Genomic DNA, 24,437 nt, shown 5'->3' on the forward strand with positions numbered 1-24,437 from the left:
ATTCTTTACTTTTTGTTCAGACATTATCAGAACAAAAACTATCCCTACATCCTGGCACCTATCTTATATCATAGCCATTTATAAAAAAAAGGAGATCGGAAGTCCTCCAAAAATTATTGCTCAATTGCTATACTAGACGCGGACACTAAGATATTCGCAGAACTGGTATTAACGAAAATAAATGAATGGATGGAACAAAATTCCATATTGCGACCACAACAATATGGATTCAGGAAATACACCGGGACAGAAGTAGGGGGTCTTCTTTTGACAATGCTACAAAATAGGGCTTGGTAGGCACACTCCACACCCATATATTTAGCCGCTATGGACTTGAGTATGGCTTTCGACCTTGTGGACAGGGACATACTCGAAGGCAAACTGAAATTCTTTGGGATGCCTGAGAATCTTCTATCTATACTTGTCCACCTCCACCAGCACTCTCAGATCTATATATTAGGCTAAACATGGATGCCTTTAGTCTTCCCCCCATTAAAATTTGAAACGGTTAAGACAAGGGTACATATTTGCCCCAACACTTTTTAATCTGTATGTCTCGGATGCACAGAACTGCCTTGATGAGAGTGCCTTTATTCCTCCAAAAATTGAAGGCTCCACAGTAGCATGGATTGCATATGGGGACGACTTTCTTTTAATAGATCAATCCATAAAGGGTTCACAGCGTATGAGAACTGCCTTTTATACATACACGGTTGCGAATCAACTAAGCATCAATGCAAGCAAAACTGTTATTATGACTTTTTCAAATACAACAAAAGGAAAGGAGAAAGCATGGATCTTGAATAATGAAAAGTTACAGGTCAAGCCAGCAATGACATATTTGGGCTTTCCGATCTTCAACCAGAATAAACAGTATATGTACTGGGAATACCTCCAGCAAAAATGCATGCCATTAATAGCCCATTTGAAAAAAATTGATTATAAATGTGGGAAATGTTCAATTAACCCGCTACTGCGCTACTTTGTCGAAGACATGTTCCCTGATGATCCTCTGAAATTTCGAAAATAGAATCTAAAATGCTGAAATCAATTATTGGCTAGCTAAATCCGTTCCTATTGATGCAAACCGTTATGAGCTGGGATTGCTCACTTGGAACTACTGGGTCCTGTGGCGCAAGCTATCTCTTTATAGATGATTAGTCCATGACTCAGGGGGATAATCTATACAGAATTATGGGATGTGGTCTCAAGAATGCAAATTCTGGAATTGACCAACTTTTAAAACTTGAGATCCTGAGTAAAGAAACTTTGAACAATTTGGGTCTCGGAATTGAGACTCTCATAAACAATCCTCTCCATGTGAAAAGGCTATTAGAATGTGCTGATTGGTCCACTACTGTGTACAAGGTGGCTAACACTAAGCTTTATTAACAGCTGGTCACACATCAGAAAGCCGTTAGCCATACGGAATCATACTTAACAATCTATCCCAGTAAAATTATTCGCAACGGCATCATGAGATTCTGCTTTAATGTATGCATTACGGGAGAAATCCTTGAAATAATGTATGTAAAAAAATCATACAGAGCCGCACAGTATGCATTTTCTGTGTAGGTTTTGTCATCATCAAAAGGAAATGGAAACACTACGACATCTTCTGTTTAGATTGTAAGTCTCTAATGACAGAACAGATTAAATATTTCTCAAAATTTGTTAACACTGAGAGGGTTCTTTCTGACATGTTGTGGTGGGAAATAATGCATGGCACTGCGATATCTTTAAAGATAGCTGTGGTACGGTCCTTGACAAAAGTGTGCAGTATTCTTTGTTTCAGACATAAGTAAACTGATCTTGAATGACAACTGATTTAGGAATGAGGAGCAATATATCGTCTTAAACCATGCTGACTATTCTAACTTGTAATAAGTTCTGTTCTCTCCTTCTTAATATGTATGTAATAACTGATTTGTATAATCTTGAAGTTAAGTTTTTATGTCTTTTATGCTTGAAAATTTTAAATTTGGTAAAGGTTTGTTTGCAAACCAAATATACATTTTAAAAAAGAACGATTTACACCATGGAACCCGCATTGTGATTCCTGAACCAGGTTCTCAATTACTTCAGTTTTATCAGCACATAACGTTTAAGGTTTACCTTAAAACGATCAGATTAAAGGAAAACTAAATTAAACTGATTTGGATGTTTGTTTTGACTTCTGTTTTTCCATGACTGTATGCTGTGTCACAGATTGCCTCAAAAACACATGAACTCTCCAGATGCTTTGAGGATTTTTATGAGAATGTTTGAATCGGGTCTCAGAGGCATCCCTCTATCGCTCGTCTTCCGAGGGCTGTTCCCTCCCTGGCCCAGGTGTCCCTAAATACAAAAGTGATCGCTAGAGATGTTAACCCCTATGATCTGGCTTGCTACTTGTGTGGGCCTAAAGGCAGTCGTTTTATCTGTCTTGCTCCCTCTGGGAATTTATAGGTGGATCCTAGCAGGCTCTCACAAAAACCCCAAAGACCTTAAGAAGTGGCACCTTTCAATCACCCATGTCTCATTTCGCGTTTAACTTTCACACCCTTGTACTCCTCGCCATGTACGCTGCATTCTTTCTCTTCCTCCCTCTTGCCTCTTTCTATCCCTCATTCTACCCTTCCTTCTCACGCTTTCATTCACCTGGTTCATTCACTCTCACATACACCCCCTACCCTTAGAGTCGTACTCTCCACTACCACTTTTTCACTAATATCTCACCTTGCGCATGGTTTTTAAAATCCTCCTCCAAGCTCTGCTTCACCGTCCTTCCTCCTCTTGGTCTCTCGCTCCACCTCCTCCTCCTTTGACCTCACAAGGGCAACCCACATTGTCCAGCTTCCTGTTTTCCCTTTTATGCTCCTCCTCTCCCTCTCATTGGTCCTAACTCCCTCTGGTTCCCCAAGCCAGTCACTAACTTGTTCTTTTCCTGGTGTTGTGACAGACTGGTACAAGGCTTTAAAATACCTCTGAAGCCCCAACCCCTCCTTACGCACAGTTCTACCCGAGTTGTGCACAGGCGGCCCAGGACAAGCCCAGTTTTTCTCAAAGTTCTTATGCATGAGGTCTTGATATGTGGGTCTGCCAGAGGTCAGCACTGGCAGACCGGGAGAAATGCAATTGCGCCCAAAGTTTGTGATCGTGTTTCGGAGCTTCCTGGTTGCTGGTCTGCAGCATGTACCACTGCCGGGCCCTGCTATTCATGAACGTCTCACTCGCTGTCGGGTTGCTCCTTCCTTCCTCTGTCCCAAAGACACCTGGGCCATGGACTCCTGAAAGAGAGGAAAATGAACACTGGCCAAAACAGGGCAAAGCAGCTGATGGCTGCACAGCAGTTTTACATCATCCTTCTTGATAATTTTATATGACTATGGTGGAAAGGGGGCTTTGGACTAGGAGTACAGCAGCCACTGAGGTCAGGTCATGTAAAATATAGGCTTAATAATAACCAATGATTACATTGTGGATATCATTTCAGTAGACAGTTTCCAGCATATAAGATATAAGAACAATTTTACAATCGGTTTACTTTTTTTTATCTTTCTTTCAGTGTCGCCTTCGTGACATGACCTATTCTGCTCCCATCACTGTGGACATAGAATACACCAGAGGCAGCCAGAGGATTATTCGCAACGCGCTGCCTATTGGAAGGTGAGCATTTTTTTTTTAAATTGTTTTTTTAACCCAAGAATTTTAAGATCCAAATGGATATTTTATACTTAGTCGTTTTTTAAGCCAATTACAGATATGTACATTCAGAATCACAAGTAATGTACCAGCTTTTATGGAATGTTTGAGAGTCTTGGCTGGGATTATAGATAGAGGTATGTAATTCCATATCCTGGGAGAGTAACTGGACAAGTTCTTACTCCTTGTCCTATCTCTTGCATCTTTATCTGCTAGTTACTTTTGTTCTTTTGTAGTGGCGGCTTTGAATGTGATGTGAACCACCTGGGAGATAACATGTGCCATGACTGGAGGCCGATCAAGGTCAAGTTATGGTTGGCGTGATGTGGTTTATTTTCGAAGTCATTTGATTTACCTGGCAGCACCTTGTGAGATGCCTTTTAGTAAAGAAACCACTATCCCAGCGGATAGGCTACCACCACCACTTGTGCCTCTACCAGGGCTCTGAAGTCTGCTTTAGTGGGAAGGGTTTAATTGTTTACAGTAAGGAGAGCTGCTTTCATGACAAGGAGGGATATAAAGAATAGATTGCGATCAATGTTACTCCGAGTGATGTAGTGTGCAGAGCTGTGCTGTGAAGCTTCTGACCTTCCTTTCTTTCAGACAATCGTGCATCTGGGCTTATCTGGAGTTTCTGGGGTATGAAAATGACTTCTGTCTTTGTGCGTGTGTTTAAGGGGAGGCAGCCCTTTACATGTCCATTATCAAATTTACTTCAAGGTAAACATGTGTTTCCTGCGTTTTGACTAATGTGTATGTCATGTTGGGAGAACAAGCCTCCTATGGTTTCCCTGTACGTACTGATGATCACAGGGGAGAGAATAGAGCCGCTGGAAACTCTGCAAAGGATGTGGAGACATCTGCAGGATGCCATCCAAACCAATTGATTACAATTGCTGTGGTGGCCTGTGAGGAATCTTAGGACATCCTCACTTCTTTCCCCTACTTGGCCTCTTCTCAGGTGGCCAAAGAAAGGCCATCGCTATTAGATCCTGACCATGGATGTGAGCAGGTGGGGGGGGAGGGTCTGCGAGAGAGGACTACATGGGGAGAGGACACTTAGAGAGAGTAAGGCACTGTTGGGTGAGACCCAATATAATTTTTTCACTTCCATAAAGAACCCTCCATTTCCCAAACCTTTATGGAAATTTGCACAACCCAAATTGTGGGTCACCCTAAGTGATACAGGGTAATCCAGACATGGCCCCCTTGCTCCCTGTGCCTTAGAGAGGCTCAGCTTCACCTCACTGAGGGGGCCAGACAAGGCTGAAACACATGTCTGGGGTTGCTGAGCGTACTCTTGTTCAGAGGAGAATTGCCTGGCATTTCGGTGCTAGACTGCCCTTGTGCGTGGGACAAAGACTGATAGTAAATGGATATTTCTCCTCTGTGAAGGGTGCAGTGAACTAAAACGTGGTTGTAGACCCTCCTGAGTGGAAGAAATACCATAGAACAGTGCATTTGACCCATGTTCGTTCTCAGTAGAGAGGCTTGTATACTCCTTTGTAAATTGTGGAAAACACTTACTTCTCCCATTGGGACTTGAAGCCCCAGAATTCCAGTGGTACTGGGATGAGGAGGCAGCAACTAGGAGTTGTGCACGTTTCCATTAACTCGCATCTCTTTGGTACTGGGAACAAGGAAGAGGCGACTAGGAGTGGTACATACTAACATGCCATTTTACAACTCTAGTACTGAGACGAGGAAGAGGCCTACAGTCTGGTGTAAGGGTCAGGCATGTCCAGAGTACTTCACTAACTTTGGTCAGGCAATTGGGCCGGAGTACTCACACCTGAACCTGTCAAACGGTTGCAGGTGTATAAAAGGTGGAGCCGACAAGGAGAACAGAGAGACCAGCAGGAGAGAACCCAGGTTGAGTATTGCAGGCCTGAAGAGGGCGAAATCCTTTGGAGAAGGAGGCAGATGAGAAGAGGTTCTGTCAGGGAAGCCAGAGAGGAATTGTGGGGCGAGGCCTGGAGGGGCTGTGCAAGGACCACAGTGGTGTGAGCCTCAATGGTCGGTGCCCGCAGCATGAGCCCAGGAAAAAATGGATAGCTGTAAGCTACTGGCAGCGTCTGTGGGAAGTGAGCGGAGCTGCCGGCAACCCACAGAGAGAGAGAAGCGAACTGCGAGCGGGGCTTGCAATCCATCGGGAACGTCTATGCAGAGCAGAGTAAGAGAAGACAGCCGCCTGGAGGAGACTCCAGGGACCAGTGAGTCAGCCGAAGGGACCAGTCGAACCAGGTCGCTCTTGGGGACTGTTAACGTGACAAAAGTGAATCACTAATGAATGAAAGATAATGTGCAAGATACAGTGAATCAAAGTAAAGGATTGTGATGAATGCTACGAATAAGATGAGCAAAGAAATAAGAACTTTGAACTAAGGAATGCTTTTGACAAGCATACAAAAGCTTTTCATAAACCTATGAACCGATGACAAGTTGGTGTGAAGTATTGTATCGCTCACCTGATATCCACGGGGACGCCACTCAGCCTGGCTGGACCACTTCTGACCTCAAACCCCTCCCTTGGACTCTTGTTTGGCCGAGGATCGGGCCTGAAACACAGGAATTTCTGGTTTAATCTTACTGCCTCTTCTTGCTTGGATTGCACCTCCCTTGTGGACCCAACTTCCCCCTTAGTTCTCTCCTCACCTTGCTTTCTTGTATGGTGCGCTCTCTGTCCTGGCTTTCAGTGCAGGGGTGCGTTGCTGGTGTGGGCGCGCCGTAACCTAGTTGCTTCACTGGTGCAGGCCCTCAGAGTCCAGACCTGCTGTGACTCCAGTTCGTCCAGGTAAGTTTGCTGGTTTTTGCAGTTTGTCCTTTTCTTTCCAATTGCCCCAGTTGATGTCTCTCCTTCTTCCTTTAGGTTTAGGAAGAGCTCCAGTGGTGCAATGCTGCTTGGGGCTAAACACGAGATGGTAAATGAAAGCGCAATGTACGGCGCTATGGGCCTCTTCTTGTGCGGACCTGTCTTTCTCTCTTTCTTGCAGGCCGCTGCAATGTCCCAGAATGGATGCTGGCTGAGAAGATAGTGAGCAGTGAGTAATGCGTAGCACGCAGCGCCTTCTTGACCTTTTGTGTGCTAATCTGTGGTTCCTCTCTTTTGCAGGTCGTTGTTATAGCCCAGAGTGGATGTTGATCGAGAGCGATTCGAACCCAGCTAAGCGTGCAATTGATTAGTAATTTTCGGAATTGAAATATAAACGCTTACTAATGCTGTTTTGTTCTCTTCTTCTCAGGTTGCGGTGTTTTTTCGAAGATCGAGGGGACGTTGCCGAGATGCTGCATTCTCTGGACCAAAGAGCAGTGGATGGCGAGTAGGATTCACTCACAGGTAAGTATTATACTGATGGTGTTCTTGTTCTTTCAGGTACGCGGCTCTGGAATGCAGGCGAAGATCCGAGCAGAACGTGGTGAGCATCACGCTGCAGAGCGCAGAGTAACGCGAAGCATATTCCGGGTATCCCTAGGCCTGATCACACTTAAAACACTAGACCGCATAGCCCAGTTCATTGAACTGAGCTATGCGGGGGCATCCATGTTGTACAAAAGTCCATTGCCAAGCCCAGTTCTCAAGTATTCCTCACTTTATATATGATCCTGGCGCCAAAGGCTCCAGGACTGACTCCAGGAGAGTCTTTGATGAGATGGTAAGGCCTTTAAGGCCATGATGGAGGGTCGTAATTTAGCCCTAATGGCTTGCCAATTAGGGGCAGGGGTCATAACAAGTATTCATACAATATGTTGAAAGCAAAGAACAAATACAATATATTGAAAGCAAATAACACAATTTATGAAATGCAATGTAAAGCAAGTATAGAACATTCCTGAGGAGTGTGAGAGCAATGTGGTGAATGCAAAAGAGCACCACAAAGTGAACTGTATTAAAGACCTCATTGTGACAAAGAGGAAAGCACCTTGTGGCAAAGCCAAAAGGTTGGCAAAGAGAAATCCAGGTGAGTGTGCACCAGAACACAGGTGCAGTTACAGAAGAACCTTTGTGGGCAAGCAAGCTTAGGGTGGCTGGTATTGTGACCGTGTGGTCTGACAACTGCACCTAGACTAGAGATACCCATCTGTGAAGGGCAAAGAAACATACAGAGAGCAAATACAAGTGCATGAAAGAAATTGCTAAAGTGAAGCAGAATAAAGCAATCTGTATGAACTGTCAAGAACTAAAAGGAGTGTAAAGTTGACCTGGAACTGGTTTTGAATATTGAGAGACTTTGGGAAGGGAAACCTGAGAACTTGTAAGTTTTGGTGAGGCCTAAGGAGAAGAGAATCCTGAGGCCATTTTGGAACTGTGTTGTCTTCCTGGGGACAGGAACCCTGATACTTTGTGGAACTTTCTTTAACTTGGGGAAAGGGAGCTGGAAAGCAAGCCCGGAGTTGGTAGAAGCATAGACCTTCATTTTGAACACGGTTTCGTTTGTTACTGACGTCCCTACACATTGTTTAGCTTTAATTGTGAGGCCAAGTATGGGTTTTGGACACCGACAGACTTTTAAGTGGAACTTACTGACTCAGAATTTCCTTAGTTTCATTAGGTAGGGAAATCCCACCTAAGCATAGAGCAAGCTAGGCCTTCAACCATCCTGACATTGAAGTTAATAAATTACTTTTGTTTGAACTCTGAATCTGTTGTCTGTGTCTTGCTTCATGATGCATTCACAGGCCTAAAAACAGCAGGGAAATGGTATTGTTGAAGACTATGTGGTATGAGGGAGTGTTGAGCAGAGTACGTTGTCCAGCAAAGCCAAAAGGGGATCGCTGTAAGGTTTTGAATCAATTATAACCACTGGCACAGCTATGGGCAACCGTCCAGACCATTGTTTCTCAGTCTGCAAAGCCATTGCAGAAGGGGAAATACCATATGCAAATCAGGCTTGGGCCCACCCCTAAATGACTTGTCAGGCAAATAACTATGGTCTGGAGGGTTGCCCAGAGCAATGCCAGAAGTTCAGATTAATTGAAAATCTTCCAGCGTTCGAGTACGTTGTCCACATCCTGGAAAGGCAGTTGTACATAGTGTGAGAAACCTGAAGGTGTCTCACCCGCTAGTCCCCGGGGATCTTTCATCCAGGTGGCCGGGACACGGCCATCACTATTGGATCCTGTTTGTGGGGGTGGACCAGTGCTGGAGTATCACCTCAATCAGTGGTCTTCGGGGAGTGGGAGTGGAAGTGGGACACTGGAGGGTGAGACGCAGTATCCCCTTCCCAGTAACACCTTTTCCCCATCCTACCAGGTAGGATACCTAGGAACTCACCCCCCCCCTTTCACAACACAAACACTTTCTCATAGACAGTTCACCGTGAGCGACAACAGGCTAACACCAGAGCCGTATACCTGACATGTCCCAACACTATGGTCAGGCAAGGTCGGGCAATTACAGATCATTACACATACCTGACTTCCATCACACTTCCCAACAAGGATAAAAGGTGGAGCACGAAAGCACATGAGCTAGGCAAAACACACGCGGAAACAGCAGTTCCAAGATGGCAGTTTAATACAAGGAGAAAGACGGCGAGACCAAAGAGGGTTGCAAGGAGGGAAGTACCCTTGACCTGTAAAGACTGTTACTTTCGTGACATCTTGGAAAGTAAGAAAATGAAGACCAGGAACTAAGGCTGATCAAACTTGCACAGTGTATCAGTGCTACCCGCGGCTCTCCCGTGTCGCTAATCAAGGCGGGGTGGAGCGATTGCCGCTGTGGTACTGTCCTTGGCTCCTACAACAAAGCGGCATCAGAAAAGACCACATAGCCAGTGAGTCATAGAGACTGATGGCAAACCAGCTTGTGTTTTGAACTGGGGTTGAAAGCAGCAACATTGTATAAAGAGAACAGTGTGTAAGGCATTTGGGATGAGCGACGCAAATACAATTGAAAGCCAAAGGAAGTAGTTGAACTTTATAATTGAGTTTTGGGAGGCCAAGAAAAGATAGCATATACAGAGTGGTCCGGCTCCACGTGGGTGCTCTTTCGAAAGTCTGTCAGGTATCCAACTGATGAGTGCGAGAGAAAGAAATGTTGAGATTGAAGTGGTCATGCAACGGGTCAAGCTAAACCCTGTGCACATTCGAAAGTCTTCGATAGTTTAATGTACGTCACAATTGGCCTAAGCCCGGCTGAGGGAGTCTAATTGAATGAAAGAAAGGGATCTGAGCCCGGCAGAGGGGGATCCCGGGTGAACAGTGAGTCACCCGAGAAAGAATTATCTGAACACCGTTGGAAAGGGATCTGAGCCCGAAAGAGGGGGATCCAACGTTGAACTTTTTGTTTTGAAAATCATCTGAGCCCGGATTAGGGGAATCCCGGGTGAACACACAAATTGAATACTCGAAGAAGGAAAGAACGTTTGTTTGTTGTTTTTGGTACAGAAGACCCTCTGCGTCAAGAGACTCGCAAGAAGTAAAGAGACTTAGACACAGAAGGTCCTGAACTGAAAAAATGGAACTGTATCCTCATGCCGCAGAAGCCAGTGTGTGTGCTTTGATCAAAAGACCTGCCTTGCCCCTTGCTGAAAATTTGAGGTAGGAAGGCCAACGGCTCGAGCATCCTGACGTATTATTTTATTAACCATTGTTTCTTTTTCATGAACATTACCCCATATTAATTGTAAGTTAGTGGTAACGAGTGACAATCTTTTTTTTAGTATAGGCCCTTTTATTTTGACAAGACTCAATAGTACTGCATTATTATTATTTGATGGTCGTAGCTTGCTCCCATCTGTAGATTTAGGTTTAGATGGGCGTTTATCACACCCATGTGCAAGTTCAATAGACACCCTTGGACTGTGATCATTTGTGTCTGTCTTACTATTGCAACCATGCGTTTCTTACACTAGGCTGTAGCATGGTCTGAATTCTGACAGTAGCAGAAAAGATTATCCTGTATCTGTTCACGTAGATTTATGGTGGCTGCTTTCCCAATGGTGTTCCACAGAAAGCAGAGGTGGGTGATGGACTGATAGTTATTTGACTACTCGTTAGTGTGTCTGGAAAGATCTGGTTTCAGAGTTAATCCTTGCCTATCTTGAAGTATTGTGTTAATTTTCACAGATGGCACAAGAATCGCTCCAGGTCTCGAGGACACTTCAAGGGGTTTATTCAAATTCTTGTGGGCCCTTGGTCCGTACATCTCTTGCCTTTCCCTCGGCACGTCCTCCCTAAACCAGGCATCCGTAACCCCTGGTTAGTGCTACCGAACAGTAACCCATACTGTCTAAATGCTGATTATGCTATGGGTGATTCCCTAAACCGCTGGCTCTCTATTCTCCCTCAGGGACTAACTAGGTTGCCCTACTTTATCCAAGGACTAGTGTTCTAAAGCAATCAGGATAGTGACTTGCACTTACTCCGGTTTGACTCAGGCTGTCCTTGCATGCCCCCAATCACATCACCATCTTTACTCTCATTAATGTACCCCTCATCTTACTCCTCCCACCAATCTTCTTTAACTCCGAAATGACACTCCGCCTAGTTTGTACCTCCATTCATTGATGTTAATTCTCCTCATACTCCCCCAACTCCACTACTACTCCTCCTGCTCTACTACTACTATTCCCACTCTACTACTACTCTCCTTCTCTCACTACTACTCCTACCAGTCTCTACAACACAACTCCCTTTCCACATACAGACACACTACATGTTACTCTATAGTTAAAGTAAGTCACTTGCTACACAGACACACCCACTTGCACAGCATTAATCCTGCAAGCAATGCACCAATATCCACATGCCTGCACAGTGCATGGCTTTCTAGCTCCCTCTCTGCGCTGCTCTGTCGTTGCTTCTCTGCTCAGTGAGGCGCAGGGAGGGTATATTTCAACTTCACAGGTTCTGGACCTCCTCTTGCTGGCGCCGGCCGCTAGCTGTTCTTTCTTGCTTTCCCAGTGCACTACATGTTGTTTTCTGAAACCAACATAAACATTCTGGCAAATTGGCACAATGGGGAGAGGTCAAGTTTGAGTCTTCCCCAGCTGCCTTCCCCCTCAGGGCCAGGACTGTCTCTATATTGCTTTGTGGCAGGTGGTTTATAGTGACTTTTTCGAAGGCCATACTTTCAAAATGCCATTTTCTTGACGAAATTTAGCCGAAATGTGTTTTTTTTTTTATGGGGCGCGGGTTCTCCCCCAACCCCCCGGTTTTTTTAATACTTTTTTTTAGTAACCAAACAAAAATAAAACATAAAATAAAAAAAGAAACATTCGGAAAAAAATGTCGGCATTTAGTTTTTGAAAAAATGGCATTTCGAAAATGTTTTCGAAATATTGACTGGATACCGTGGCAGGTCTCTCTCTTGACAAGGCCAGAGTACTGGTCTTGTCGCATACTTTATTTCCTCTGAGAGCCTTTTGATAATTGATGTTGCAAGGTTCTCATTTAAAGTGGTTATGAGACTGATGAGGATATCTCTTACATCTCTGTTTGAGAGTATTATAAGATCCATTTTGCCTTGTTTGGCATGCATGTGAGTTTTGGGTGGAGCGACAGTGCAAGTTCCATTTCTGAAATGGTTGGCATGTCCGAATCCTTCCACCCCTGCCTCATTTAGCAACGGACGATCAGGCAGGCATCCTCCCAGGGTGAACAAATCAACCTTTGCATAGATTGTTCTTGTTACTGCCTAACGTTGATCCAAAGGTCCTTACGGTCATAGATAACCTGGATGCAGAGAAGGCATTTCTCTGAGTGTCCCATCCTTTTTGAGGTACTGGTATCATGGGGTTGGGTACGGGCTCCATGAATTTGATTAAACTGCAGTACCACAGTCGTACAGCTATGATGAGGACAGAAAACGTCACATTTATCCCCTTTACATTAAGCATGGGTACATATCAAGGCTGCCACCTCATCCCTCTTCCATTTACCCTGGCTATTGAACCATCGGCTTGTTTCATTATATGAATGCATGCTAGGCGTGGTGTACAACTTCACAACAGTGCAACAATAGTATGCCTCTATGCAAATGATTTGCTATTGCATGTCGAACACCCAGGAGTTAATTTAGCCATGATTATGCATGACATATGTTTGGACATCTCTCTGGACTATTGATTAATTGGGAAAAGTCAAAGCTGTTACTTCTTACCTAGGGCGTAGAGAGGGTTGGGGAAGATTTTGGATTTAAATGGCAGGAGCATAGGATGTGTTATCTGGGGGTTTCAGTCTTCACTGATGTGAACATAATATATGGAGATAACTTTACGTTTCAAATCCTCCCGGGTTTTTATAAAGCGGAGCAGTGGATTTAGTTGCTCATATGCTTTATAGGAAGAGTCTCACTTGTTAAATTGATAATCCTCCACAAGGTACTGTATATTTGCCAGAATGTGTTGATATACATTCCAAATACCTCAACAGAGCTACGTGCATGCTACTTAAACTGCTGTGAGTGAATAAAACACCTTGTACATCTTCGACACAGTGACATTGCCATAGGAATGGTGGGAAGGGCGGGAGGGGGGGTTCACTATGCCGGACCTTGAGTTACACTATTATGCAATACAATCTCAGTCTACTACTTGTTGGTTCGAGGAGCATGACAGAATCCTACATCTGTGAATTGTGAGGGGTCAGTAATGTGAGGCGGACAACTGTTTGAAGAATTATCAAAACATGCCATTTTATTCATAAAATAAAAGTAGCAAAATGCCTCACTATCCCTACTCTGCTAAGGATTTTCCTGCCTAACTAAAGCTAAGGGAAAACATTCCAACAACGGATATCTGGCCCTTACAATAGGCAACAAATACACAAAGAAAATATATGGCATTTCAACATTACATGAACAACATTCACAGTTTATTAATAACCTTCCAATGTCCTAGGTACATTTCCTTCCACAGGATTCAAGGTCAACTCTGGTAATGTTCAACCAAAGAAGGAATGGTCTCAAATCAGTTATGTGTTCTAATTACTTGGAGGTGCGCTTCATGAACGAAGCATTTTGAACTGCCTGCAGCCTATTCCGAGCCCAGCAGCACTGCGAGCCGAGCTCTTGCTGCTCCCCTGCTTCCTGGAGGAGGCGGGGCCTATCGCGCACACGTGAGCGATCACGTGACTTCAACCCAGCATTTACTGCCGGCATATCCGCCCAAGTGGCGTGTGTTCTAATTACTTGGAGGTGCGCTTCATGAACGAAGCATTTTGAACTGCCTGCAGCCTATTCCGAGCCCAGCAGCACTGCGAGCCGAGCTCTTGCTGCTCCCCTGCTTCCTGGAGGAGGCGGGGCCTATCGCGCACACGTGAGCGATCACGTGACTTCAACCCAGCATTTACTGCCGGCATATCCGCCCAAGTGGCGTGTGTTCTAATTACTTGGAGGTGCGCTTCATGAACGAAGCATTTTGAACTGCCTGCAGCCTATTCCGAGCCCAGCAGCACTGCGAGCCGAGCTCTTGCTGCTCCCCTGCTTCCTGGAGGAGGCGGGGCCTATCGCGCACACGTGAGCGATCACGTGACTTCAACCCAGCATTTACTGCCGGCATATCCGCCCAAGTGGCGTGTGTTCTAATTACTTGGAGGTGCGCTTCATGAACGAAGCATTTTGAACTGCCTGCAGCCTATTCCGAGCCCAGCAGCACTGCGAGCCGAGCTCTTGCTGCTCCCCTGCTTCCTGGAGGAGGCGGGGCCTATCGCGCACACGTGAGCGATCACGTGACTTCAACCCAGCATTTACTGCCGGCATATCCACCCTTGTGGCGTTAAGCCCTGGAGGCAGTAAGGGCTGGAGCCGCTGTTGTGCTGTTTGGCTGTGACCTGTGAGTAACCTGAACTTGGATCCCGCTGCACAGTACATAACACTTTATCAGCTCTAAGGGTCTGGGGTGGAGAGTCGGACTCTGGCAGCTCCACAAGCTGTTGGGCGTTCCCTACCCTGAGACTGAGCACTCCTCTTGGCTCCTCTGATAATTGTGGCTTTCTGCTAAAATTATTATTATTTTTTTTTTTCATTTAATTACGTAAGGAATAAGATCATCTCATCCCTAGCTCATAATACAGCTGTGTTTATAATTTTGCTTTGGGGTGGGGGGTTGCATAGATCAATTTTTTTCTGTATTTTTATCCAAAAGTGTTTTCGGGGAAAACTGGTTTCTTTCTATAAATTTTTGGGGGGCTGAGGTTGCCTTGGTTTTTATTAACAATTATTAGATTGCTGTGTTCATATTTTATTGATTGTGGTTTATAAAATAGGCATCGTTGCACCCTCAGTCTACTTTTAGCCTAATTCTCTTCTGTTAGATTCTTAAGTCCTCTGTTTTTTATTACTGGGTTCTAGTTCTCTCTGAATGACACGTAAGGGACTGCGAAGTCAGACAGCTATGGAGGCCTCTCTGGCCTCGACTTCGTCTGCTACTGGTAATTTACCCTCTGTTTCATCAGTTACTACTCTGTTAGAAGTTCCCTCCACAACTATAATGGGGAATTTGCAGCATGCTCCAGCAGTTGCCCCTTATAACCCTTTACTATTAAAAACCCTAGCCCAGGCTCAAATTCATGTCAGCGATAGGTCTGAGGTACTCAACGCTATGGGTAGTCTACCCCGCAATGCAGTCTACAACAGTTGCATCTTTAATGGAACTCATGATATTTCGATAGACACACAGGAAGAACGCCTAGCAGCTACCTTAACCTCTAATCTTGCGAAAGGGGCTTCCCCTCAAAAGGATAGGGGCCATTTGGATTACTCCAATAACAATAGGGTCAATTCTGTTCTCTTAACATCTGCCAACTCCCACCCCACGATGCCTATCTTATCTGTTAGGGCAGCTGACTCTGTAGCTATTGCCTCTGCACTACCAGTAACAAAGGTTAATGGGAACACTGCTCTTACTTCCACTGAACCTCCATTCGAGGTTAACTCGGCAACTAGGGCCATTAATCATACTTCTACTATCCATGTTAATCTGTCTACTAATGTGGCTGGTACTCCATACACGCCTAAAGGGAAATCGATACCTCCCTTGTTTAAAACTCCATTTAATAAATCCCAGAATCCCACCCTCAAAACAAAATCCAATCTGGGTACCCAAGGGAAACCAATTCAAGGGAAAAACATTTCACACTTTTTTGGAAAGAGGTCCACATCTAGCACCCTTGTTAAATCCTTACTCTCACTTCCTACAGTGTTTTCATCAGATCATACTAACCTAGTTGATGTAGTTAAGAAATTGGAGATTGAAGATCCTTCAGCTCAGGATATTGATGACATCAGCATTATAGAATGTGCAGACAAGGCAATTGCAGATAGCTACCTGGGCCCCAATTATAAAAATACAAATAATGTCACCCAGCAAATCTGTGATGATTCCTTTGCAGGCTCTCCTTCTGATCTCATCAATTTTATTGATGAATACACAGAGAAGCATAATTGGCTGAAAGAAAGGGGTCTACTCCCAGACTCAAAAAGGGATCAGGGTAGTGAATCGATTTTACACCACACTCTCAAGGAGGCAGATGAAAGAATTAAACTCTCCCAACCCACTATTTCGGCTCTGAATATGGTTCTGAGTTCCTTTGTGAGTCTGTATGACAATATATGGTCCGAGGTCAGATCTCACTCTCTCCTCTTATCTGAAATTTATTCTAGGTTAGAGGGCCTTGACAGATTTGAAGAGCTAGTTAAAATTATAAAGGAAGAACATCCACTTCTGCCTACACATGGTCATGACCCTATTCCTCTTAATCAACTACCCTCTGAAGCCCATATCGTACATAAAGGATTTACCATGATCACGCCAAGTATGCAAGAGGTAGTTCTAGTTAAGGGCCAGAGTCCTACGGTCCCTAAAGGTCCAGCTTTGAATTCATGTAGCCTACCCGCTAAGATGCCAATAACTACCTCCGAGGGTCTGCGAAAGCTCACTGGATCGAAGCCAGTACTAACTACCCCTCACACTAAACTCACAAAGGTATCAATTGAGGAGAAAGTCCTAGAGGAAGCGGCTGGTCCGCTTTCTAACCCTATTGTACAAGGCCTTCCCCTTATGGGAGGGTCTTTAGAATTGGCAGATCTCCCCAAGGGTCCCCAGACCGCCTCTTCTCTGGAGTTCATATCTATTTCATCTTCAGAGAATTCATCTATCTCAAATTGAACCCATCAAAGAAATCCTACATCAAAAAGTTGCGCCCTGTATAGGAAGGAAAAGGAAAATCACTCAGCAAATGAAGAAAACAAAAAATCAGAAAAACGTGAAACATTTAAATTCTTATACGAACAAATTTTTTAAAAATCTCTTCTTGGCGAATACTATGGCTTCCTCATCTACTACTCTCGTACCGAAGGAGACTGGGAATCATGCTGATCCAGTGGCTTCTTGGACCCCTAACCCTATTACGGTAGTTACTGCAGCCACCGCTGACCTACTTCCCACTACAGCAGTTCCATCTCCCTTACCGGATGATGTGGTTGATGGTCTCTCGACTAACAACATTCCCTCACTAGTAAAGGGACCCAATATTGATGGGGTTGTGGACTCTGTGGCTTCTGGTACCCCGACAATTACTTTAAATCTACCAAAGCCTACCTCCGTCAATGCCTCGACTGTGTTTACTACTAATGCTATTGTCAAAGCAAAGGACTCCACTTCTGATGCAGTATCCCCGACTGTCTTATCTAACTGTATAACAGGGTCAGTTCAGAGTCACTTAGAGACTTCTCGGCCAATGCCTACAGCAAATTTGGTTAACATTGATATGGTCAAACACCTTTTCCGGGAGATACTGGCTCCTAAAAGTGTATGTGGGGCAGTGCCTAAATCTAACCTATGCCTGCCCCTAGATGGGGCTTCTTCTACCTCGCCTCTACCTCTAGAGCTAACGCTCACTGTTGTCACTGAGGGTCTCCCAGTGAGTACTGAGCTTATAACAAGGGAAGATGATTTGGGAGCCCTAGCAGAGAGGGGTTTTTCTGCCCCTCTCCCTTCTAATTCAGTTTTTCCTAGTTTGCCTATTGCCGCCCCGACTATGGACCGTGAAGGTGCCCCCTTTGGGCTCGATTCTGTTGGCTACAATACTTCTCTTAATTTCTGTGAAAGATTCCCTGTAGGTCCAAATGTTATTCAAAATAGGACTATACTAAGAGGGGCTAGGGGTCCCGACTTGGCGGTTGATTCTTTAGCTCAGTTTACTAAAAAGATCTCTGACTCCCTTCCTAATATGTCAGAACTAAAAGCTCCTCGGGATATTATACAACTTACCAGCCTCTGGGGCCAAGATATGCCAATCTGCTTAAACCGTGGTAATATTTTAAAGATCTTCCATCAACTTCCCTCGCTCTCACTTATCTCTAGCTATGACTTGGATAGCATTATCTTCCCCATTCATGACCGGGTAGATGTAAGTAATATCATTCTTAAATCAAGAGTGGTTTTGGATTTAATCATGGGACATAAGGAAGGGCTAAAGCAACTTGGCTTTGAAGCAAATTTACTGAAATCTACTCAGCTCTCCAGTAACAATGGAGGGGATGCAAAATATAGGGATAATCTTACTATGGTATATTATCCGGATAGAGCCCCACAACCCCACGGGAGGCAATTTATGCCCAAATCAAATGGACGCTTTCGCAATTGGACACAGGTCACTGCAGGTCTGTGGAAATGAGTACCTCCTGACTAATCCAGAACTACCTCCAGATCCTCTTGCTGTGAATAGCTTTGGGTTTCTCTCCTGGAATTCTAGAGGTAACTCTCACCTCTTTACTAACTTAGACACTGTTACTCTGATCAGGGCTTCACACTGTTTCTTTCTTCAAGAAACCTGGATGCTCTCAACTCCCATTTTAGACGGGTTTAATATTTTTTCTCAAAATGCTAGACCCAGCCGGGGAGGTAGGCCATCGGGGGGGTCTTCTTATTGGATTAAGAACTTCTTTGGGTTATAGGACTAAGATGCTTTTAGATACGCCTTTTGGTATCCAGGCCCTGGAGGTGTTCTCCCTTGATCATACGGTTATTCTACTTTTGGTAAATGTATATTGGCACAAGGGAATTTCTCCTCTCGAGCCGTTTTTGCAAAAGCTAACGGACATGCTTCTTTCCTGGAGATCTGTGCATCCCAGGGGTAAACTGATCCTGGCAGGTGATCTTAATTCGGATTGTTCTATTTCTTCCGAATCCAAATATGACGACTTGGGACTAGCGTTGGAGGACGACTCCCGCCTAGGTATGAAATTCGCACGTGGTCGTTGTTGGAACTTCGCCATGGATTCAGTGGGTCTTACTTGTCTTAATGGTTATTACGACGCTACCAATTTATCTCGACCCACATGGCGTAGATCCTCATCAATATCTACCTTAGACTACGTGTTTGTAGATCACTCTCTCATTCCTTGTTCGTCTAATGTCGAGGTCTCTTTCAACTCATGGAGTGACCATGGTATTCTCCGGGTCTCATTTTTCTGTTTCCTTCCTACTAAGTCTCTGTCCGCGGGGGGACCTGCCCATCTCCAAACTGTGGGACAAGGGACAGGGGTTCGTTGGTCTCCTCTTAATATCAGCCTATTGAATCGTAAACTGATCTCTTCTTTTAACCATACCTCTTTCTATTGGAAATTGGCAGTTTTCAATACAGTCCATTTCGATAGCTTTCTCGTGGCTCTACAGCGCAGTATTCACGGTCAGCTTAGGAAAGGTGTTTCTAAAATATCTCACCTTCATAGATTTGACCAAGAATTGGCTAATGTAAAGAGTCTCACTAAGAAACTCATTAGAGATGTACAATCCCTAGATATGGAATGGGCCAATAAAATCATAAAAATTAAAACTATCCGCCAAAAATATAAAAACTATTGTAAGTCCAGAAAAGCTTCTATGCTACAAAATGATGCAGATCATATGCTTGCAGTGCTTATAAAACGAGACCCGAGGGCATTTTGGGTTACAGTATCTAGCTTAGATAATGCGGCGGTCACCGACCAGCTAAATCCCATCCCTGAGGTTCAATGGGTTGAGCACTACACTAAACTCTTTGACATTGGGGATGAGAGATCAGTTTCCTGTCTCCTGGGGAACGATCGCTCTAAGGACTTATGGAAGCCTCCGACTGACTCCGAGACAATACTAGGACTCATCTCCAAAGCCAAGAAATCCAGGGCTCCTGGGCCTAACAGCCTTACTAACAACACATTCAAAGCTGAGCCAGCTCTCTGGGCTAACCTCCTCTCTCTGCTCTTTGAAGATGTTGTCAATTCCAAGAAGGTACCCACTAGTTGGCAAACAGCTCACATTGTTCCAATTTTCAAAAGAGGCCTGCGTAATGAGGTCAAAAATTATAGACCTATCTCGCTTATTGATGCGGATTGTAAGCTTTTTGCCTCTCTGTTGCTCTCGCACCTTAATGTTTGGATCAGGGAAAATAATATTCTCCCCAAACACCAAACAGGCTTTAGGGCAGGCCACTCAACTAATCTCAATGGTCTTATTCTCAGTGCCCTACAGACCTCTTCCTGGGGTAAATTTGATGGTCCTCTCTATGTTGCATCTATTGACCTGTCAAATGCTTTTGACCTGGTTATCAGGTCAAGACTATGGGAAAAACTAACCAAATGGGGCATTCCGGCAGGGCTTCTATCTCTTATCATGGCCATGTATGAAAATTCAGGGGTTCACATCAGGCTCGACTTGGCAGGAACCCTCTCTAGAAGGATTAGGACACGTATTGGGGTGAGACAAGGTTGCTCGTTAGCTCCCTGTCTCTTTATCCTTTATATGGCTGATGTTGACGACTTCCTGAGAAATGCAGGCATGGTGAGTGCTAAATTAGGGGATCTGAGGCTCTCATGGTTGGCTTATGCCGACGACTTTCTTCTTTTTGATAAAACTAAAGTGGGCCTGCAGAGGCTCATATGCAAATTTGAACAATATGGTAGTCTTAATGGCCTTAAGATTAACCCGAGCAAAACCCGTACTATGGTCTTTTCAAAGGGGAAAATGGGGAATAACAAAGTATGGAAAATAGGAGGCGAAAATATAATTAGAGCAAATAAAATCATCTATCTTGGTTATTTGATTATGGCTAGACCCTCGGCGATCGAACTTAGACGATTCCTCAGAAACAAACTGCTCCCTCTCATCTCCCAATCCCTCAAACTAGACAATAAATATGGTATGTTCTCCCTTAAGCCTGTAGTAGACTTTTTTAAGGGTAAGGTTACTCCAAAACTTCTGTATGGAATGGAATTCCACTTCACGGCACTTTTGACTTTCTTTGATTCTCTCGAGGGTATCTATTGGAGGAAAATCTTAAAACTGCCAAATTCCATTCCAATAGCAGCTATCAGGTATGAATTAGGGTTAGTCTCATTTCGAGCCAGGATTGTCTGGAGGATTCTATCACTTTTCTCAGCCTTGCTTTCTCCAAAACCTGACACTCTCTATGCTGATGTGGGCCACATGATTTCTTCTCAGGGACATTTAGTCAAGAATTTATATCTCAATGCTTTTAGTGATCTCTGTGACAAGACCCTGTTGGATATTTCCTCCGATAGGGACACCCTACTAAAGAATCCGAATATGGTCAAGGAGCGTCTCTTTTGTCATGACTGGGGTAATACTATTGAAAAATTACATTCGTACCCCTCTTTGAGAGATTTACAATTTGATCATAAGAAAAGAGGCCTGTTGTCTTTTATTTTGAACCAATTCCCCAACAGATATTATCGCTCCCTTCTCATTAAACTCAGATGGAATCTCCTCCCCACTCAGGAAGTCTTACACAAAAGGAAGGAGTTCTCTGATTTAGATCCTAGCTGCCGCTTCTGCAAAACTTTGGGGGTGATTGAAACTGCTCGGCATCTCTTTTTAGACTGCATTGCTCTGACAGCTCTAAGGGACAAATATCTAGGTCGTTTTAATGCAATGGGGCAAATGGGGGTGGCAGATTTGATCTGGTCTCAGTGTCTCACTATTACAAACATTAAGGATGGACTTGCTGTGGCTGGATTTATCAAAGCTTTAGATTTATTCGCCCCGCTGTTATGATTATGATAATGATTATACCTGTTATGACTAGGCTTGACTCTATGAAATTTCTTTTATTCTCTGTAGGTTTATTTTCTTTGTTAGAATTTTGTAAATTTTAAATTTTATTGTTGGTATATCTTTTATGGCTGCAGGATACTCTGCACTGTACCTTTTTAAAATTTAAATTTGTCCCTTATTCTCCGGAAATTTTAACTGGAAATTGGATCTATGTTTTAACGCTTGTTTGTATAAATTGAAATTTAAATGTAATGAATGTTTTTCTACCTGTTAAAGATACACTATTTTTTTTGTAAAGGTTTCTTGTAAACCATATACAATAAAGTAAAAAAAAAAGAAAAAATCAGTTATTGATATTTCAAAGTCAAAGGAAGATTTGTTAACCAAAGTTCCAATCAAAGCAAGTCTCTTCTCAGTGAAATATTTTCTTTCCACTTAGACCAAATAGCACCAATGGTAATCCCAACCACAATGATTAATCAACTCTTCAGGAAGACTTGCCACAATTCAAAAGAAATGCAATATCCACAACTATCAGTGATACAGTTCTTGGTTAACTGTTAGTATTGTCTTAGTTACAGGTTTTTGAATGTACAATGGTGTATTTGTCAGAATGACTTCACAGTGCTGCTGCTTCCACTTCAAAACTTCACTTCTACTTCATTCACTATGAGAACAGTCACCTTTCTCTCACAGTACTCCACTTTGTTTAGGCTACTACGATTTTGAATCTACTGACAACAAGGTATACCGCCACAGCTTCAGTACTTTGGATTACTGCTGCCACTTCAGTGATTTGTATTTCTAGACAAGTCTCCACAAGATTCACTTTCAAGTACTTCAACGCTTTCAAGTAGGCAATGCACTATTCCTTTTAATATCTTTCTTCAAAAGGGGCAGCCTCTTTGTTTTTCTTGTCTGTCTGCCACAATAACAACCTGGATTTGCTGTTAAGACTCGCATCTCTCTGTCTTCCATAGTCTTTGGCACTACAGGTTGTGCCAACTGCAAAATAGTCTTTGCAAGCAGTCAGTTTCCCTTCCCCAACTTTATCATCCCAAGTAATTACCCAGAAGCCTTGGTGCCACTCTCTTTGCTTCTTCAGGTAATGCTTTCACATATGTATCTTAGGCCAGTTGAACAGTTATTAATTTCACAGTAACAGTTAGTTTGCTTTTCAACGCTGAAAAAGGCTAGTTTCACTTTTAATATTGGGAGGCTCTTGGCTTGGGCGATGCTTGTTCTCTTCAATAGTAAATACTGTTTGACTTCTTAGATATGAAAAGGTATGCCGCGTTAAAGTAAAGAATAGAGTTCAGTGTTTCTTTAGGACTCACAATTAGGCACACGCGACCACTTCTTAAGGTAGGGAAAGTGTGGGGGTAAAACTGTAGCTTGGTGGGCTATAACCTTCAACTACTAATATGTGGTACGCTCAGCGTCCGCACTGGGAGGTGTTCCCCTTAACCTCTTTTTCAAAAACATACAGTCAAAATTCTTGTGCTGGCGAATTGCGCTTAACCCCTTTGAAATAGATGCACGTTTATGTAATTTAAAGATTTGCAAAGTCAATCGTTCTTGTGCCATTTTTTGGTAATTTTGAAAACAGCTGACACGTGTTACGACACTAGGTCGTCCACAAGGCTGTTAGTGTGTATTAGAACGTCAGAAAATGTATTTCCACAATGTTTCATTGTTAAAAAGTTACATTACAGATTAAATGAAACATCATATACAAAGACATGGGGCCTCATTACGACCGTGGCGGTCCGGAAATAACGGTGGCGGTAAACCCGCCGCCACCGTTGTTTCCGGACCGCCTGATCCCGACCCCTGCAGGCGGGAGGTGATGTTCCCGCCAGGTCTGACCTGGCGGGTTTAACACCGCCTGCCTGCAGGCGGACGAGGAAACACCGGCAGCATTACAAGATGCTGCCGGTGTTTCCATGATCACGATTCCCATTGAGTCCTATAGGACTCAATGGGAATGGGGATTTACACCATTCCGCCTCCGTGATTCCCGGAAAACCGGGGTTGTGATGCCCCGGTAATTCCGGGAATCACGGAGGCGGAATGGTAATACGAGTCCGGCGTTAACCAGGCGGTTTTACCGCCTCGGTTAACGCCGGACTCGTAATGAGGCCCAAGGTTGAAACGTACACAAATTATGCAGTTAGGTGGAGCAAAGAGCAAACAGACAAGGTATAATCTCATTAGGCTGTTCACACAAAATTCCTTATACATTGTATCATTGTCAGTTTAAGAATTAAAAGGTGCTTATAAGCCCCTACTCAATGAACATCAGTGATTCAAGTAGAACCAAGTGTTGTTCATACTATTGGAGTGATTGTGTGGCACCTCGTATAGTCTTTGCCAGTTCATATTAAGGTGTGATTCAGTCACTTGTTGGCATTGGTGACAATAGACCAGTGAGTGCGCTGAATGGAGACAGTCCTAAGTTTTAATTGGAGTTATCCATAGTGTTGTGCTATAATTAGGGTCTCGCTCCCACTTTTGGTACAACAAAATTATTATTATTAATTTATTGTGATTTAGTTCAATTTGAACTTTACACAAAATGCAAATACGTTAAAACTTAATACAAACATGTTACACCTTAATTACAAATGGATAAAAATTATATAAAAGTTAAAAATTATATAAAATTAAATCAAGTTATACGTATAAACAGATACAATACAGTACAAGAATGCAAAACAATACAAAGATAAGGATAATGCTACAATGCAATGCAGG

The 24,437-nt window shown here is 43.7% G+C and overlaps 1 protein-coding gene across 1 annotated transcript in view; it reads left to right on the forward strand.

Annotated features, from left to right (window-relative positions):
* POLR3B (RNA polymerase III subunit B) overlaps nucleotides 1–24,437 on the forward strand; it is a 1,940,302-nt gene that overhangs the window by 252,949 nt on the left and 1,662,916 nt on the right. The window contains exon 6 of the mRNA XM_069628254.1: nucleotides 3,548–3,648. Within this exon, the coding sequence (XP_069484355.1) occupies nucleotides 3,548–3,648 (101 nt within the window). The remainder of the gene's footprint in view (nucleotides 1–3,547; nucleotides 3,649–24,437) is intronic.

The sequence above is a fragment of the Ambystoma mexicanum genome, chromosome 12 (genome assembly GCF_040938575.1).
Source record: "Ambystoma mexicanum isolate Mex_15411 chromosome 12, UKY_AmexF1_1, whole genome shotgun sequence".
In the NCBI taxonomy this organism is placed as follows: Eukaryota; Metazoa; Chordata; class Amphibia; order Caudata; family Ambystomatidae; genus Ambystoma; species Ambystoma mexicanum.